This window comes from Falco biarmicus, chromosome 5 (genome assembly GCF_023638135.1).
Source record: "Falco biarmicus isolate bFalBia1 chromosome 5, bFalBia1.pri, whole genome shotgun sequence".
Classification (NCBI taxonomy): domain Eukaryota; kingdom Metazoa; phylum Chordata; class Aves; order Falconiformes; family Falconidae; genus Falco; species Falco biarmicus.
In genome coordinates, this window is record NC_079292.1 from 83648412 (window position 1) to 83666388 (window position 17977).

The 17977-nt window shown below is 46.9% G+C and overlaps 2 protein-coding genes across 2 annotated transcripts; one reads left to right on the plus strand and one right to left on the minus strand.

The window, feature by feature from the left end:
* Window positions 1-405: 405 nt before the first annotated feature.
* On the minus strand, window positions 406-1350 carry LOC130150165 (olfactory receptor 10R2-like). Its single transcript, XM_056340818.1, has one exon. It carries the CDS (start codon window positions 1342-1344, stop codon window positions 406-408), a length of 939 nt encoding a protein of 312 aa, XP_056196793.1. The 5' UTR covers window positions 1345-1350.
* A 7762-nt stretch (window positions 1351-9112) lies between these two features.
* On the plus strand, window positions 9113-10051 carry LOC130150273 (olfactory receptor 2A12-like). The gene has a single exon (XM_056341024.1). The coding sequence runs from the start codon at window positions 9113-9115 to the stop codon at window positions 10049-10051; it is 939 nt and encodes a 312-aa protein (XP_056196999.1).
* Window positions 10052-17977: the final 7926 nt, after the last annotated feature.

The following is a 17977-nucleotide window of genomic DNA, read 5'->3' on the forward strand; positions in this document are numbered from 1 at the left end:
CTTCAGAGAAGGCATATTTCATTATTCCCATTTCTTTTTTCCTTTTAAAATTCTGCCAGATTTTTAGTAGTCCATAGTTTAGTTTATGACATGAGTGCCTTAGAAAAGGGAATTTTTCCCTTCTGCTACCTCAGCGTTCCAGAAACAGCTACAGTGAGTTTCTAGCTTTATATAAAAATAACTTTTCAATGGTCTTTTAGCTCTCTTACCAGCTCAAAACTGTAAGCAACACAGCTGGCAGCAAGTGGTGGCTGCAGGTCAGCTTTTTGTAATGCAGTTTCTCCTGTTATGGGTTATCATAGAATTATCCAGGTTGACAACCAGCATTATTCCATATTGAATTGTAGCCTACTTTTTCAGTGCCAAAGTACAGCCCATTCACACCAAAACCTCAAGGAGATCCTTTCATCTGATCCATGTGCACAATTTTCTTCCCAGTCCTTTCCGAAGGGCCATGTGCACATCCTTGTTCCTCAGGCTATAAACCACAGGGTTCAGCAAGGGAGTCACCACAGTGTAAGTGACAGAAATCAGAATGTCCTCCTTTAGGGAATGGGTGGATTTTGGCCTTAAATAGATGGTGGAGGCGCACCCAAAGTGCACAACAATAACAGTGAGATGGGAGGCACAAGTGGAAAAGGCTTTACGTTTCCCTGCAGCAGAGGGGATCTTGTGGATGGTCTTGGTGATAAAAACATAGGAGAGAAGAATCAACAAGAATGAGCCAAGCACAACCACAAAACAAAAAATGAAAATTACTGTCTCAATTCCATTATTTTGTGTGCAAGCTGCCTGAATGACAGGAGCCATGTCACAGAAGAAGTGATTAATTACCTTCTCTCCACAGAAAGTCAATGTGAATATAAAGTAGGTTACTATCAGGGACACAGTAAAGCCAGTCACCATTGCAAAGGTCACTAGCTGACTACAGACTCTGTTGGTCATCAGGAATTTGTAATGTAAAGGTTTGCATATAGCCATACATCGGTCATACCCCATTGCTGTTAGAAGCATACAGTTAGTGCCTCCAAAGCCAAGAAAGAAAAACATTTGAACAGCACATCCAGTGAAAGATATGGAGTTCTGTTCTGTTATTAGATTTACCAGCATCTTGGGAATGATAGCAAATGTATAACAAGTTTCTGAAAATGAGAGAATGGAAAGGAAGACATACATGGGCATGTGAAGGTGACGATGAAGACTAATAATTGTCATTAGCAGGACATTTCCAGTGAGGGTGAGCAGGTAAGTCAAGAAAAAGAAGAAAAATAATGGAATCTGTAGATCTGGAAAATCTGAAAATCCAATCAAGATGAACTCCATCACTTTGGTCTCATTCATCATAAAGTTTCTGATCTAGAAAGAGGTCATTGAGAAAAAGAAACCGGACTTAAATGGTGAGAAAAGCAACAAAACCATTTCTCCTTCATAATCCCAAAGCACGGTATAATCCTTCATAATCCCAAAGCAGGGAGCAGTCCTCTGACACATATGGACAGTATTTCTACAGTTAAGAAATAGGAACAGTAAGTAAGATAACTTTGTTTCTTTTCAAGTTCCCTGCTTCTTTGCAAGATCTCTGTTTGGTTTAGGAATATTATTAAATGTGGTATGATAAGATATTTCTTTGCTGTTTGTTCAATATGCAGTGAAATGTTAAGAAAACCAAGTTCATTATCTTACTCCAAAGTCAGAGTAGCAGCTCGTTCTAACAGCACTGAACATACAGGGGAAAAGCACTTGGGGATTTTTTGAGGCTGAATTCTCAATGGTTTATCTCACTACATAATGAATTTTGGTGTTCTGGGACTAGAGGGTCTAAAAGTGCAAAAGTATTCAAAATCAGACAGTTCAAATACAGGGCAAAGAAAAGACTATTTTATGCTTGGAGAAAATCCTCACTGTTCATCTGACATTGTAAAATAAAATCCAGCAAGCCTTTCAACATACGAAGGATTTCTTTCTGCGGTTCAGTATTCAAAAGCTAGTAATACCCAATAAAACAAGCCACTGATTCATTCAGTTTCACTTTTAGTGCCAGTAGCACCTTATATTAACACATTTAAATATATTTTAATGTTTTAAGTAAAACCTAGCTATAATTAATGGCTTCATCACAATGCAGAGTGAACTAGGAGGAAAGGCAAACCCAGGGTACTGTTTCTTTCAAAGCAAATAGTGCTATAAAGGAGAGAAACAGGGCTAAATCCTTCATCACTGACGTCGTGCTGCGCTAGAAATCACTGGGGTCTTTATAGTTCTCAGGACCCTATGGTTCAGCTTACCTACATATATAATATCAGAATCCAAATGCTGACTTGCAGAAACTGCTGGAATTTTTTACCGAAAGAAACATACCTTTGATGACAACTCTAAGATCACAGATTGATGCAAACTTTGCTCAGCCTTGCCAGTAATGTCTTCCCTGAGATGCCAGAAGTGGTCTTTTTTATCTTCCTGACAAGGACTGGAAAGGAAAGGGGATAGACATTGTAACTACATTCCTATTGGGAGGAAAATGAGCTGTTAGAAGTGCAGGGCATAGAAGAAGTCTTCTGAATACTTGCAATTCAGGCAAGTCACACCTTTATATATCCTGTGAGACCTCTAGGGCAGAGCCTTTGTAGTAAATCAAAACCTAGGACTAATTGGTAACAGGATCATCAACGGGACATAATAAAATCCCATAAACTTCACAGTTTTAATTCAGAAATTAAAGAAAACAAATGAAGGGAAACTTCAATGCAATTATAATTGAAAGCTCTTTTCCCCAAAAATGTTCTGTTCAAAAATATCGAAAGTGTCTTTTTTAACATTACAACTGAAAAACTGTTCAATTTTCAGGTGGATCTTAGGGAAGATTCCTTCCACACAGTCTAATGCACAAAGCCAACTAAATGCATATTTTTCAAAAATACATTAACTGTTCTTTGGAATTATTTGTAAATAGCAAAGTACATTAACATGGTAAATTCTTGTTAGCACAACTGGAGTTGCAAGTCACAAAACAAACTTCTGGGTCAGGAAATCAGTGAGTAAACCTAACGCAATATGCCTTTATGGCATAAAATAGAAACCCACGAGTTAACTCTATCGGAATTGTCATTGAAGAGCTCAGAATATAAAGAAATTCCACTTCTCAGACCTTGTCATTTAGGTTTATTTGATAGTTCATAATTTCAGTCTTCCCTGTAAACTTGGACCCGTTTTCATTAGCAACTTCTTGGTCAAATTTTCAGCAAACTACATTTTCCTTATTTTTTATATTCTAAATTTCCATATTCCAAAACTAAACAGACTGAAATAGTAAAAAAAAAAATTAAATATCAGCATAAAATGTCCAGCATTGTTCTCTGAGTTAATATAATTCAATTACAAGAAATACAAGGATATGCATTACTTCAGAGCTCCTACAACTGGGGAGTATTCCACAAGCTTTAGTGGCACGAAGTGGGAAGGCACTGAGAGAGACAACTGAGGAGTTTTCTGTGAACCAAGAAGGTGATATGGCAAGTGGGGAATGGCAAAAGAAAATAGACCAACTATATCTCCTATTGTACCTTAAGCGGAATGATAAGTGGGTCAAGGCTTTCCTTGGTACAAGGATAATCATTCGATGTGCATTGGCACATCTACGAATGACAGTTTGTTTTCAGTCCAGAAGGCTGACCAAGCATCAGACCACAGTGTTACCTAAAATTCCTGCTGTGCTTTTAGGCTTCGGATTTTGATTGGAAACTATCGTGCAGTGTTGCTATGGTCTGAGGGACTGTAGTCCAGAAGGAGCTCCTGAACTCGATGGGTGCAGGATCAGGCTCCAGTCATGGCCTTCCTTTCCCAAAACACCAGGAGATTGCCTTAAAACCATGTAGACGCACTTTTCAGTAAACTAGGAAGAGTTCAGCAGCCATTCAGAAGGACTTGCATCATGTTTGCAAGCTTTCCTGTCCAACCATAACCTCAAGAAATTTTAATATAGCTAAGATTATTAGGAAATCCAGTGATGCCATAAGGTTAGACTTTAACAGAACCATGGACATCAGAAGATCTTCAAGAGAAAATAAGCACTCACAACACTGGTTAACACCACAACAGCTGCAGAGCTGAGGTCCGAGGCACTGTTGAACCTCATCTGTCTCATGGGTCCTTCCAAAATATCCAAGTCAGGGCTAGAAACCAGTCAAGGAGCAAGGTATGCACCTTTTTCACCTCACCTCTCTCCCCAGCTCTGGCTATAGACACTTGGAAACCCTTCCAAGGCAGCCCAGCTGGCACTCGCCAAACCTCCTGTGGCTGCATTGACTGTCAGAGGGGCCTTGGTCAATCTTTGACTGTAGCAGGATGCATTCTGGATGGGACCACGTTCATCGAAGGCATAGGAGCCTCACTGCTGGTCCCTTTTGGGAGGATGAGAGCTACACTGGGTAGGTTGCACCAGTGGCAAGGCTGAGGAGGTGTCAGCAGTTAAGTGGGAACCTGGGGCATGAATCAAAGCTAGCATTGTCTCAGGTGACATTGCATGCCTGGGAGAGAGGAGCTGTAAAGCTCAGCACCTTATGAATAATGAGGCAATAGGGACACTGATTATAGGGCATAATAAGGCCAGGGATCTTCATAAGTGGAGTGAAATTGTGATGTAGGAGGACTAGCAGACTGAAGGAGGACAGAATGGGACTAAATATCCTGGAATGTGGCATTCTAATTCCATCACTGAATTAGAGGCCGTGAACAGCAAGGAAGGTGGATTTCCATGAGTCTAGCATCAACCTTAACCTTTGCACAGTGAGCTGGTGATGTCTTGTTCTGCCCACTATGTGTGGCCACTATCTTCCTCCTGCTCATGGCAACACTACAAGAGTAGGAGCTGGCCAGAGCTTTGAAATCAAACCTTCTCCCCTCCCACCCTGAAGAGAGCATCCCAAAAGTTACACTTGGTAGGTTTTCCTAGAACACACGTGTTCTGCACAGGGGAGGGTGATGAGATGGGAGAAGGAGATGGTGCCAGGTTTCTTCTGGATCTCAGTAAGAATGGCTTAATACATGATTTAATAAAACTGCTGTTGTAGTGAGATAGAGTAGGAAAAGACTTATAGGTAGCAAGTAAATCTTATGTCCCTTCAGATTCTGGGTACCCTGCATTCATGCAGCATTGGGCAGACCCCAGATGGATTTTCCCTTGGCACGCTGTACAGATCCCGTCTGTGGAGAAATTCCTCCTTATTTGGTCATTCAAGATATTGTACAATTTTTCTTAGAGGAAAACAACTCTATTCATAAAGGATGTTCACATGAGGGCTTCTTGCTGCACTTTAGAGGGAGGGCCACGCAGGTGGTGCAATCTCTGGTACTAAGCAGTAGCTTCTGCAGGCTCCTCTGTTACAATCACCAACCAAAGTTTATCCTGCAGCCAAGGGACGTGTGTGGGGACACAGCCTGAAGGCCATGCTGTGCATACAGCAGAGCACAGACCTACGCCGGCTCAGGTTGTTCTGTGGATCACCAGCTCCTTGCCGTACAGTGGCCCCCCAGTCAGGATCTCTACAACAGGCTGACAAACTGCAAGGTAGCTCAGCAACTAGAACAGATCCAGATGTTGAGGGGATGGTTAAACAAAGGGCTTCAAAGTGAATCTCTCAGCTATTCCTGTGCTTACAGCATTCTTGATCCTTTTGGGCACCTCCCAATCTACCCTAGTAGTCCCAGCTTCCTCATTCCTGCGTTCCCTTCCCTCCCTCCTTGCCCCACTTTGGCCCCTGCAGCAGCGCTCGGATAACCATCCTTGGCAGCCCTTGGGGAAGCAGCCCCCTCCCTGCGTTCTGTGGCATTCCCCCAGCGCAGGGTGCTGTAGCCAGGACAAGGCAGTCAGACACAAGAACAGCCGCTGTAACAGAGCACGCTGCACACACTGCTTCTGAGAGAGAGGCTCGGGAGAAAACGAGCTTGGTCTCCTGCCTCTTACAGGCAGCATTTCACATCGACAGTCTTCAGCATTGGGCCCTCTCCAGACTCATTTTCCCAGTGTTGAAAGGGTTAGGTTGTATGGTTAAAGGTTCATCTCCACAAACACAAAGGAGTACGAAGGAGCGATGGCAGAAAAAGGGTCCCCAGTAACCTCAGCAGGTGCTCCAGCACCCTGATGTGGCTTGTCCCAGGGCTGTCACAGGAGAGGGGTCAACCACGTTGTCTGGGTATGAGACCCACCAGACAAGTATTGATTCTCCCCCACTAACCTCAAAGACTGAAGGGGGGAATGCGCTTCCTTGGCCATGCCCTGCACCTGAACACCTGCTGTAGACAAAAATATAGCTTAGACTATGAATGTTCACAGGTAGCAACACCTGATGAGGTGCATGTGTACAGCAAGGTCTGTGGGTGAACGTTTGAAACTGAATTCCGAACTGTCAAGCAGAATCCTGCTACTTGCTAATTGCAACCATTATTGGGCTGGTTGTAAATTTTGTTAACACCTGGAATAAGCAAATTGGCATGTCCTGAATCCCGCAATTAGTAAAGAGATAGGAGACAGAACCATTAATTAGCAGGCTGATCAGGCATTGTACTACTCACATAGACAATTTAGATTGGGGAAACTGAGGGCGGCAGGTTTCAGAAAGAAGAGGTGATGCCAGAAAGAAGGGTTCACAAAAAGAAAAAGGGATCTTGAGAAGAAGAAGGGGACCCAGAAATAAAAAGGCGACGACCCTGGCTGGAGGAAGTATCCTGGAGGTGAAGGAAGATCTTGGAGACCAGAGAGCCACATGGAGACAAATGCCAGGGGATGCCCAGGGACCTTGACCACCAACCTCTGAAACTAGTGATGGTGAGCAGCTGCACAGAAGGAACCCAACGTGACTTTCTGCCTGAATTTCCCAGGCCTGCAGTAAACTCCATGCTGGGAAGGGAAGTTGTGGTCTCTGGGTTGTAGCACTGTGTATGTGCAAAAACTGATCTGCTCACAAGTATGAGTGTGGGTGTGCATGTGTGTGTGAGAGAGAAATAATCAAGTAGGGGCTAATTTGTTAAATAAACCCCATGATCCAAATACTCTACAGGTTGTTGTTTATTCTGACTTGCTCACGATACCACCACAGCCTGTCCCATCTTCTTCTTAAGTTCCATTTCTCGTTTCCTGAGGGAGGACGTCTCTACTTAGTGTGTAAGGTCTAAGCACCAGCAACCGGAAAGGGAGCCTGGGCCACAGAGGACCATGGACCGGAGGCACCAGCAGCTGTGGAGACTGCAGTGAGTGCGCATTGTGAGGGTGTGTGTGTCAGGGAGTACAGCCTCTGGTGAGCATCAGGCTGGACTAGTCAGCAGCTAGAATAAGGGTCTTGGGATCCAGGGACTGGAGTGGCCACAGGTCTGGGCCAGATGTTGAAGAGACCAGAGGGTCTGAGACAGCTACTGGGTGGACCAGAGAGGCCCAAGCCAGCTATGGGAGACACCAGGGAATCTAGCAGGGTTGGAGGCCTGGAACAGCTACTGAAGAGACCTGTTTGTGTATGTGTGGTTTTACCCCAAGGGAGCTGGTAAACCATGGGATCCTGAGGACAAAGGCTGGATAGGCTGTCTAAGGTCAGCTACTGATGGGACCCATATGGCTTCTGCATATGTATAGATCTTCCACTGAGTGTCTTTCACCCTGATTAGCCCGAGAGGGAACAGGATCAAGGCTGTTTATGCTGTGGAGGCTTTGTTTTCAGTCAGTGTGGCTCTGTGTGACAGGGCATATGTATGTATGTGTGCATATCTACGATGAGTGCCAGCTGGAAAACACATGCTCAGCCTCTCTATTTGGCCAAACGTGGGGATGTGGAGCTGCAGCAGTGTACTGCATCGAGATACTAGATTTGGCAACTCCTAACCGCAGGTTTTATCCTATACTAGTATCTCAGCAACAAAAAGCTCTATACGCTGTTGGAGGCAGGGAAGTTCTACGAGTCAGCAAAGACATAAAGGGGAAAGTGATGAAGGAGACCATGTTTAAGAGTAAAGAAACCCATATGAATGAAGGGCCAGTAAGTACAGTGCTGTGCAAGAACAATGTCACATCCATTTCAGAATAAAGTTATGTTTATTTTCTGGAAGGATCCCCAGAGTTCAGGTATGTAACTCTGGGGATTTATACTTGAGATTAATTTTTGTGCTGCCTGTTGGCAATCAAAACGGTGTCCCTTCAGACACATTAGTCAGAAAACTTTGGCTTTAAAAACAAATGAACATAGAGAGATGAACAGAATGGAACAGCTCTTTGTTTTGCCTGTTGTCTGAGAAAGTACACAGAACTTTGTAATAAGGTTTTCCTGATTAAAAAAACCACAGAGCTGAACAAATCACATTTTTCCAGATGCTACAGGTAAGGAAACTCTTGTGTATAAATTTAAGTAACATTCTTTTAGCAATAATTATGTGCTGTACATCCCAGTGTAGCTCTCAGTTTGTTCAGCAATCTGAAGTGAAGTTAGATATAGAATAATGGATCAAGCAACCGAGGATTCAGTATGAATGCATTTTGCTAAGGTAAAGAGGACTTACCAATAGATTAGAAATGTTAATTGGTTTAATGGTAAAACTGGAATTATTCTGTGAACTGTGGGTTCATTTTAATATTTTTAATCTTAATTTTTTTAAAATAAATATTTAAATTTATTATTTTTTTATTTAAAAATATTTTTTAAAATAAAAAACATAATTTAAAACAGCTCCTTTGAAGATATTCTGACTTCCCCTTAATTGACACCTGCAATCTTCATCATCATAGACAGCTGTTATTTTCTCCAACAGAGAACCCCCATGCCCCAAAAGAAAAAAACAACAGCTCAGAAAAAGAAAAACATTAAAGGCAAACTAGGCAGTAAAGTTGTGCAAGATTGCTCAGAACTGCTCAAAGTTTGTGCAGAGATTAGAGCTTGCAGTTCAGGTCTATATCACTCAGCATGGTGAGGGCAGTATGCACCTTCCACTGGGGTCAGAAAGAAAAACAAGGAGCAGGGAGCTGCAGTGTAAAAGGGGAGCAACGTTCTTAGGAAAACTCAATTTTCTTTCCTTTTCCTTCTCCTTCCATTGCAGATCTCCCTGGCCGCAGTTTGTGCTGCCTCATCTCCAGTACAGCATGCAGAATGAAACGACTGTCACAGAATTCATCCTCCTGGGGTTCTCCAGCAGCCCAGCCCTGCAGCTCTGCCTCTTTGGCCTTTTCTCTGTCCTCTACTCTGCCACTCTGATGGGAAACACACTTGTCTTTGTGCTTATTTGCCTGGACCACCGCCTCCACAGTCCCATGTACTTCTTCCTCTGCCACCTCTCCATCCTGGACATCTGCCTTGCCTCCAACAATGTCCCCCTTATGTTGAGGAACCTCCTCGGACAAGGCAGAACCATCTCCTTTGCTGGGTGTGGGACACAGACACATCTCTATTTAATCTTTGCACTTACGGAGTGCGTACTGCTGGCCATGATGTCTTATGATCGCTATGTGGCAATCTGCTATCCCCTCCGCTATGCCCTCATCATGAACTGGAGGGTGTGCCTCACCCTTGCCGCAGTTTCATGGGCTTTTGGGTTCATATTTGGTACACTGCAAGCCTCTCTTGCTTTACACCTGCCCTTCTGTGGTCTCTACGAGGTTGACAACTTCTTCTGTGAAATCCTTGCTGTCTTAAGGCTGGCCTGCACTGACACAACTGCCAATAAAGTCCTGATCTTTGCTATCTGTGTGTGCTTTCTCCTCTGCCCTTTAGCTTTAATCCTATTTTCCTATCTGCACATCCTGGCCAACATTTTGTGCATCCGCTCTGCAACAGGATGGCACAAAACCTTTTCCACCTGTGGCTCCCACCTGACCATGGTGGGTCTGTTTTATGGAAACGCTATCTTCATGTACATGGGGCCTGGGAGCAGTAACTCATCTGGGAGGGAGAAAGTCCTTTCCCTTTTCTACAGTCTCATCAGCCCCAGTTTGAACCCCCTGATTTACAGCCTGAGGAACAAGCAGGTGAAAGAAGCCTTGCTGAAGCTTCAGAGAAGGAGAAGAGTCTTACATTCCGTGTAGCCTGGGCTCTGGGCTTTCATTTACTGCCTGTCTTTCTGCTCTTTCTTCTTGAGCAATTCAGGTATTTCTCACTGAATTTTAAGGGATTAAAATGTAACACGAGGTTATTCAAGTGCATTTTTGTCTGTTTCTTTGTATAGTCTCATGGATATCATAACACAAAATGCCTAATTATTATTCCTTTTATTAGAAATAAGTAATTATTCCTTATATGCAGCTGTCCTAGGCACATAGTACATTTTACCAGAACTATTGACTCAGCTGGAAAAAGCGGTTTGTCTTCTCGGTTCTAAATAGCAGTCAAAATAAACTGCTGTGTAGCAGGCTTTTTTTTAAGTGTATCAGTTGATCTAATAAGATATTCTTTTTCTTGACCATATTTGTATTGCCTTTGTCCTTAGGATGCTAGAGCATCAACTCTTTTATCAGAAAGAAAAAGAAAGAAAACATGATGCTCATGGGCTTTGCTTCTCGGGAGGGTGAACAAGCCTGTGAAGGGTTCAGCTTCTTCACACTTTTGAGTCTGACACCTCCCATGCAGGAAATGGACAGGACCACCACTGCAGTGCAGAAACTAGCTGTGTGTGGTTTTGCCAGGCTGCAGTTCCTCACACCGAGCTAGCTGAGGTATCTGCACTCTGCAGCATAGCTCTGGCATTGACCCTGACTCAGGAGGTAGGCTCTTAGCACCCTCCCATTTACCCACATTTCAAATGTCTTTCTTCTTGGGGCTCTGTTTGCTGACAGCTGTGCTTTGGAAAATATTCCCTGGTCTCTGTGTTGACACTTCTAACTAGAAGGTCTAACAGTTAAGAAGTTCCATCAGTCTCTCAGCTTTCATGGGATTAATCACCTGCAGGATCATTCCTTCCAGGAAATAAGGCTGCTAACAGGGATGGAGTTTCAAAAGGGACTACACTGAACATGTAATTCCTCTGGATCTTTCTACACGGCACAAGTTTAAAGGAGAAGAAAAAAAATCTTCTTACCAGTCACCCTAAACAAGCCTTTGAAGGTTCCTGCTTTATGTGTTCATTCAGGAGAACAAATGCAGGTACCTGTGATTGAAAAGTTCCTGTGAAATATGAAGCAGTTGTGACAGCTGTCCTCTTTCAAAAGAAGAGAAATGGGAAAGCTAGCACCCTTTGAGCAGCAGGAGCCAGCCATGGCTGCGTTCCCTGATATGAACACACTAAATGTCAAAAATTGATCAGCTGCTTCCCATGTGGTTTGAACACTTTTTCATCTACTAGATGAGACTATTGCTGATGTTCCACCCCTGAGCATTGATAAACCAGATACATTAGTCTATGCCTACTTGAATCCTGTAGACATTTGGCTTTTTCTACTGAACATGCAAAAATCTGAACTGAAAACCAGAAAAAGCACATTAAAATCAAACCAAATTCACAGTTGTATTTATAAAGCGAGACACTCGTAGCTTTTTCTGGAACACTGAGGTAACAGAAGGGGAAAATTCCCTTTTCTAAGGCACCCATGTCATAAACTAAACTATGGACTACTAAAAATCTGGGAGAATTTTAAAAGGAAAAAAGAGATGGGAGTAATGAAATGTGCCTTCTCTGAAGTGGATCATTCCTGATTTCAGGAAGAAAAGCATCAGCATTAGCATGGTACCTACAACAGTTGGATAGCTGGGCCTGTAAGAGAGCTGCACAGCATTCACTTTCCTTTCTTATTTCCACGCTGTATTTCAGTTCAGAGCCAGAGGTAATTCCTGCACACACAGACTCATAGAAGTTAGACTGGAAGAGACCTCTGGGGATCCCCTGGCCCAGCACCCCATTTCTGAAGCAGACTGCCTCCTGACACATGCTCCTCTCCACGACTGTGTCATTCTTGCCAGGTCCTGAGATTACCACTGTGGTCCTGAGCAACGCTATTTGGTTCCTCATTTTGTTCCACCCTGCAGAGGAAAGAAGCAGAATGGCTTGTCTTTACCACCCAGCTGGGTGTAGAGCCATTCAGTGAAATATCAGTCTCCTTCAGGCCAATTCAGGATGGCCTCTCCTCCTGGAACAAAGCCTCTGGAGTTTCATTGGACTTATGGCACAGTGTGCCCCTGGGACCCGACCAGTGGCTGATAGCTCCATGTCTATTTACGCTCCATTCAAGCTGACACTGTCGGAGAGTGCAGCCGGGCTTGTACCTCTTCTCCTCTTGGCTGCTGGGTGTGAGAATGAGGAATGCCTTGTTCATCTGGAGAACACCAGTTCTCTGAATGCAGAGACACAGGCTGACTCCTTTACACCCTTCCACCTAATGTTGGTACATTACACTCAGTAAACCCAAAGCATGGCCAGGGAAATGGACAACAGTGACTGTGACTTGCTCTTGCTACTGTGACTTGCGCTCAATGTCCTGGTGGGAGAGAGACAAAGGTGCTGTTAAATCCAGCCAGGGAGTTGACATGTCTCTGATTCTCCTCTATTGGAAAGCATCTGCCCTAGCTCTGCCACCCAGCAAAACACCGTCATACCCAAAGGCTGGGCTGGCTGTGCACACCACAGCAGACTTTGAGGAAGCAGTATGTTATGTATCTGCAGGATGTGGATCCAGCATCTCGCTCAGGGCTCTTTGCTGCTCATGCCCGAGGTTTGCTTCCAGTTCCCTCCCTCAAGTCTTACCTCCCTGACCAGAGATACGGGTGCCTTTCTTTCCAGACCTTCCTTCACATCACAGGGCATGATTGCCATCACAAGCTATGTTGGAAGAGCTTTACATCTCCTTGTTTAAGAAAGGCCAGGTCCACAAGGGCATCTAAGCACATAAATGATAGCTAATTTTTTGCATGCTTTGCAATCAGGGGCTTTTTCTCCATTGCCACCTCCCCACAGTCACTTGTGGTGCTCCCAGCAGCAGAATCTGCTCATTTTGGTCCCTGGGGAACTGTCGGGTTTGGGGGTTGTGTTTGGGGAGGGATTTCACAGTGGGTATCCATCAGGAATCAGGTCACCCCTGAGGTGTCAAGGGAGGCAGAGCTGAAGAGCACGACAGGGAAGGGAAGAGCAGGTGGGTGGGTGACAAGGGCTCTTCAGGGAGCAGCTGTAGGTGGAGAAGTGTCTGGAAGAACTCCGGAAGAAATGGCTGAGAAGGGAACTGAACCTCAGATAAGCGAAGGGTGAAATCCCAGCTTTTACCTGACAGTGGTCGGGCACCAAGTGCCACAGCAGCAGCAGCGGTGGCTCTGCCTGGGCTCCCACAAAGGCGATCGGGTGCCGGAGCCCGAACCCAGCGTGTGGGTCTCACGGCCCTACTCAGTACTTTGGGTATCGGAGCCGGTGGGCCGAGGCGCTGCCCGCCCAAACGGCACAGGGGAGGGTCCCGCGGTGCCTGGCGAGGAGCCGCATGAGGCGTCGTTAAGGTGGCAGCGGTTCAACGATAACGAGTCTGACGGGGCTTCTGCACGTGGCACCGGTGATTCCCAGTGCCGTTGCTGTGCCGCAGCACAGGCCACGGTGGGAGTTGTTAAAAGTTCACAGTTCTTCTTTTGCAAAGCGTTGACGTGCCCGCTGGCGACGGTGTTGGGGACTGGCTGTGCAGGGCCCCCAGAACAGACCTGGGGAGGTCCCCGGGGCTGTGGGCAAAGCCAACACCACGGCAGCTCCTCTCCCAAGAGAAGGACACATGGTGACCTCTGCTCCTCTGCCTTCCTCGCCACGGGCAGCCCCGCCAGCACCACCTGGGCAGCAGCTCTGCCCTTCTGCCGCAGCAGCAGAACGCTGCAGGCTCTCCCTGGGACTGCCGCCTACCTACCAGCCCACGGACCCTCCGCAGCGTCCGTGCATAGGTGGAACACACCTCGTCCTGTGCCTTGTCCACTCTCGTGTCCATAATAAATATAACCCTTCTGTCCACAAGCTCATGCACAAGCGCTTCTACACCTGTATGTCAATGGCATCTTGTCAGCAATAAAAGCTCAGCTCGCGCTGGTGTTACGCAGAACCCGAAAATGTGCTAGTGTGGCTGGGATTGCTGAACTCCTTCTGGGGAGTCCAAACCAGCCTCATTTCATTTCTTTATGCGTGAAAGGTGTAACACAGAGGGCTTTGCCCAGTCCCTCCCTCTAGCTCTGCCTCTGCCTTGCCCCAGCAAATACGGGACTCTGTCCTCTCCCACTGTCCCGTGTTGCCCCCGACGATTCTCTACAGCTCCAGGGTGCCCTGCTGTCCAGAACATTGAATCTGCACCTGTGAGCCACTGCTGACCCCTTTGCCTCTCTGCAGCTGTTTCCTTTCTCGAATTCTCCCCTCCTCCACTCCAGTCTTGCCGCATAGCTAGAAAAAATACCCTGCAATTACAGAAATGTAAAATATGGTGCCTTTTATAGACAGAAATCCTGGTGCCGTTTTTTAACACATATCAGTATGGGTGAGATTTAAGGATGTTTTGCAATCATACGTACGAGATAAGGTATCTCTTTTGCATGCCAGGTTACCTCGTGACGCACCCCTCAACACCAGGAAAGGGGAGAATCAAACCGGTGGTTACTCTTGGCTTGCTTTCCAATTTGCAGATGTGGGCTGGTTTTTTAACCTTTGATGGCCCTGCTGTACTGACAATACTTTACATCTCCTAGCGCTGCAGCAGGGGACACTGTTGCCTTTGGAGACTGATTATTAGTCAGGAATACCTGCTTTTTTCAGAAATTCCCCATAGCATCGGTATTTATCCTCAGTAGCATTTTCACCAGCAACAGGTTTGTGGTGCCACTGAGTTCATTTCCCAGGTGTCCTAGAGATGTGTTTACGTGCTATGTATTGTCTCTGAGGTGCAAAGACAATGGGGGATGGATGTGTCTTTGCCCTTGTCTCCACTGGAAACCACTTCTGGAACATGTTAGCAAAGGGGGACTGAAAGAAGAGGCTGTTTGAACTGTTCCTTGAGTCAAAGCGCTTTGTGCCTCTATGATGAAATCCTGCAACGAGCTGGGTCATGTGTTGGTAGCAGTTTTGAGTGGAATGCAACAGCAGGCAACACACTTCCCCATGGCACATGTGCCCTTCTTTCCTCTTCCCCCTCTTCCCACGGAGTTCCAGGGGAAACTAGACGTAAAGGCTACATGCAGAAGACCTTGCAGCGTGGAAATAAGCAGGAGAAGTGGGGGAAATGGCTAACAGAGACTGTCAGAAAGCAGCTTTCCCTGCCTTGACAGGGTCCCGAGTGGAGATGCCCGCGATGGGAAGATTGCACAGGAGGGCCTGTCCTTGCGTGCTTTGCCTGGAAGAAAGGTGCGCAGTGTGCTCAGGCTGGATCAGGCTGGGGGCTCTCTGAGAGCCACGGAAAGAAAGGTGTGGAGACACCGGTCACCAGGCTCAGCCTGGGCAGGCAGCTGTGGGAATTGGGGTGCTGGCCATGATGAGCCCAAGTGCTTTCCCACCCTCCCCAGCCAGGAAGGGCAAACGTGGCTGGACTGTGGGCTACTCTGCTGTCTCTGCTGCCATATTCCCCCTTGGGACGGTGCTAGAGGAACCTCCAGGGCCCTTTGCTCTTCCAGAAACTTTCACCCTCGCCATCCTTCATGGCCTGTGCCCATTCTCTGGGCGGGAGATCCCTTGTCCCCCTTGCAGCTGCTTTCAGACCAAGTGCAAACCTGAGCTGGAGGCAGGTGGTGCCCATCAGGACCAGTTGCCCTCCAGGCAGGTGGGTGCCCTCCCCCCTCAGCAAGGGCTGTGCTACAGCCTCGCTTTGCAGAGCTTTCTGCCTGTGTCCAACTGCCCGCCTTTGGCCAGCCAGGAGACACTAGCCCAACACATAGCACAATGGGCCCCACATCTGACATGGCATTACAAAACCCTTTCTTGTACCCTTATAGTGCTGAATTTGGTAAGAACCTGGCTCCAGCAGCAGCCCTTGCCTTGCCGTTGTGGGGCAAGAGCTTCTGCTTACTTCTTACTGGATAGCAGCAGTGACATGGGCAGGTGCAGCCCTTTGCCTGGGGCATCTCTTCTTATTCTTGCTTGTCTTCTTTTTGGAGGGTGAGGCCACATGCTGGCTTTGGGTGTCAGGCCTGCTGTGACTCCTGGGCCTGCCGGCTGGCAAGAGATGCTTAAGCACAGAGCTCTTTTGCAGCACCATCTGCATATGTGATGGAGAAATGTGCTGCTGCTTGCTCTGCTTGGAAATTTTGCCAGCCATGTGCATGTTCTTGTGTGTCACCCGCTGCAGCATCGCAACCAGACAGACCACAGCCCTGTCTCCAAAGCGGTTAGCAAAGCTGCCTCTGAGCAGCTGCCTGTCTTCGTGGCTCACAGGGGAGAGCAGCCTGGGAGAAGTGGCTCATTTCCACCTTTGCTTCCCTGCCTTCGGAAGGCCCCACCAGAACATGTCGCTTTGGGCTCCCTCTCCTGCTCTGGCACCGTGCAGGCCTCCCTGCTCCAGGCATGCTGCTCGCAGCTTGCTCCCGCAGGTCTCTCCGCGCTGTGCCGTCCCGTGCCCTGCCTGCCTTGGGCGCCTGCCCTTGCTGGCCCTCGCTCGCAGGTCCTGTCTCTGGGCTCGGGTTGCCTGGGCTTGGCCGAGCCTTGTCCCGGGCAGGGAAGCCATGACAGACCCTGCTTTGCTCCAGCCCCTAGGAAGAAGATCTTGGGCTCAGGGCCTCTCCTGTGCAGGCTCTGGCCCTTTGCCCACCTGCACAGCAGCAGCAGTGGCTCTCCTTGAGTGGCAGGGACAAATAGAAAGGACCTCACCTGTCTGCTTGTGACATCACCCCTCTGGCTCTGCCCTGCATGGGTGAGCTCAGGGAGCAGCTCCGCTTCCCAGCTGAGCCCCTTGTTTTCCACGCTTGGCATGGGGCAGCTGCTCTAAGGCTGAGCGCCCTCCTCTGCGTTCTGCCTGCCTCCCTGCCCTGCGACAGCTCTCCCTTCAGCCCTTGCCTCTCCCCTCCAAACCAAACCCACGTAGCCACTTGTGGGGAGAGGATCTCCTTCCCCGTGCCGTGGGAATCCAGAGCTACAGGCTGCCCAGACATGGGTCCCACCGGCTTGTGAATAACTCCATGTGCGGTGATTCCATAACGTCTCTGGACAATGCCCCCGAGCCTTTTCTTCTCTGAGCTGGACAGTCCCAACTCTCTAAGCTCTTCTTCCAACAAAAATCCACATTTTCACAAGCCTTACTTTTCCTCTTCCAGTGCCTCCTTCCCTTCCACTTCCCCTTCCCTCTTGCCCCCTGTTGGGCAGGGCAGGTTGTAGAGTGACCCAGGCAGAAGGAATCCTAAACCAGCCACGATGCCTGCTGTGGTTAACAAAACCACAAGTACCTGGGGTGTGACTGCCTTGGGCAGGTGTCTGGGCAAGGCTGCAGAGGAGCAATGCCTTGAGAACACCTCAAGGACTTCAGAATATTCCTTTCTGCAGCATTGTGTCTCCTGTTTTTCACCCCAGAGGCAGTGCAGGCAATGTTCTTTGTCTGGACTTGTATTCTGAGGTCTGTTTAAGTGCCTTCCATAAGGTAAATGTGTTAGACATTTATTTTTGATTTCTACACATTCATCCTTCTGGGCTTTTTGTAGCAAATGGATACTTTTTCTTATGGCACAGAGGAGTAATTTTTTTCTTTGTTGACTTTTTTTTTTTTAAACTAAAAATTAATTCCAACATGTCATTTAGGTACTTTGGAAGTCCACTCTCTCCTCACATCACTTGAAGTGGGTTTCACACTTTCAACTCAAATAGGAAAGGCAGGTCTTACCCTTGGCCCCATCTTCCATGTCTTTTCAAATTTTCCGCTGTTTGCTTTCACAATCCTGGCTTCAGGGACACCTTTGCAAGTGTACAAGGCAGCCTGATGAGATGCAGAGGCTGCGCCTATCAAAGGGTGGCAGCTGGACTTGCTTTCCTTTTTTTCTAGGTTAGCTCTAGCAGAGACGTGGAAAAGATAAATCATGCTGCTTCATGGAACAGCAGT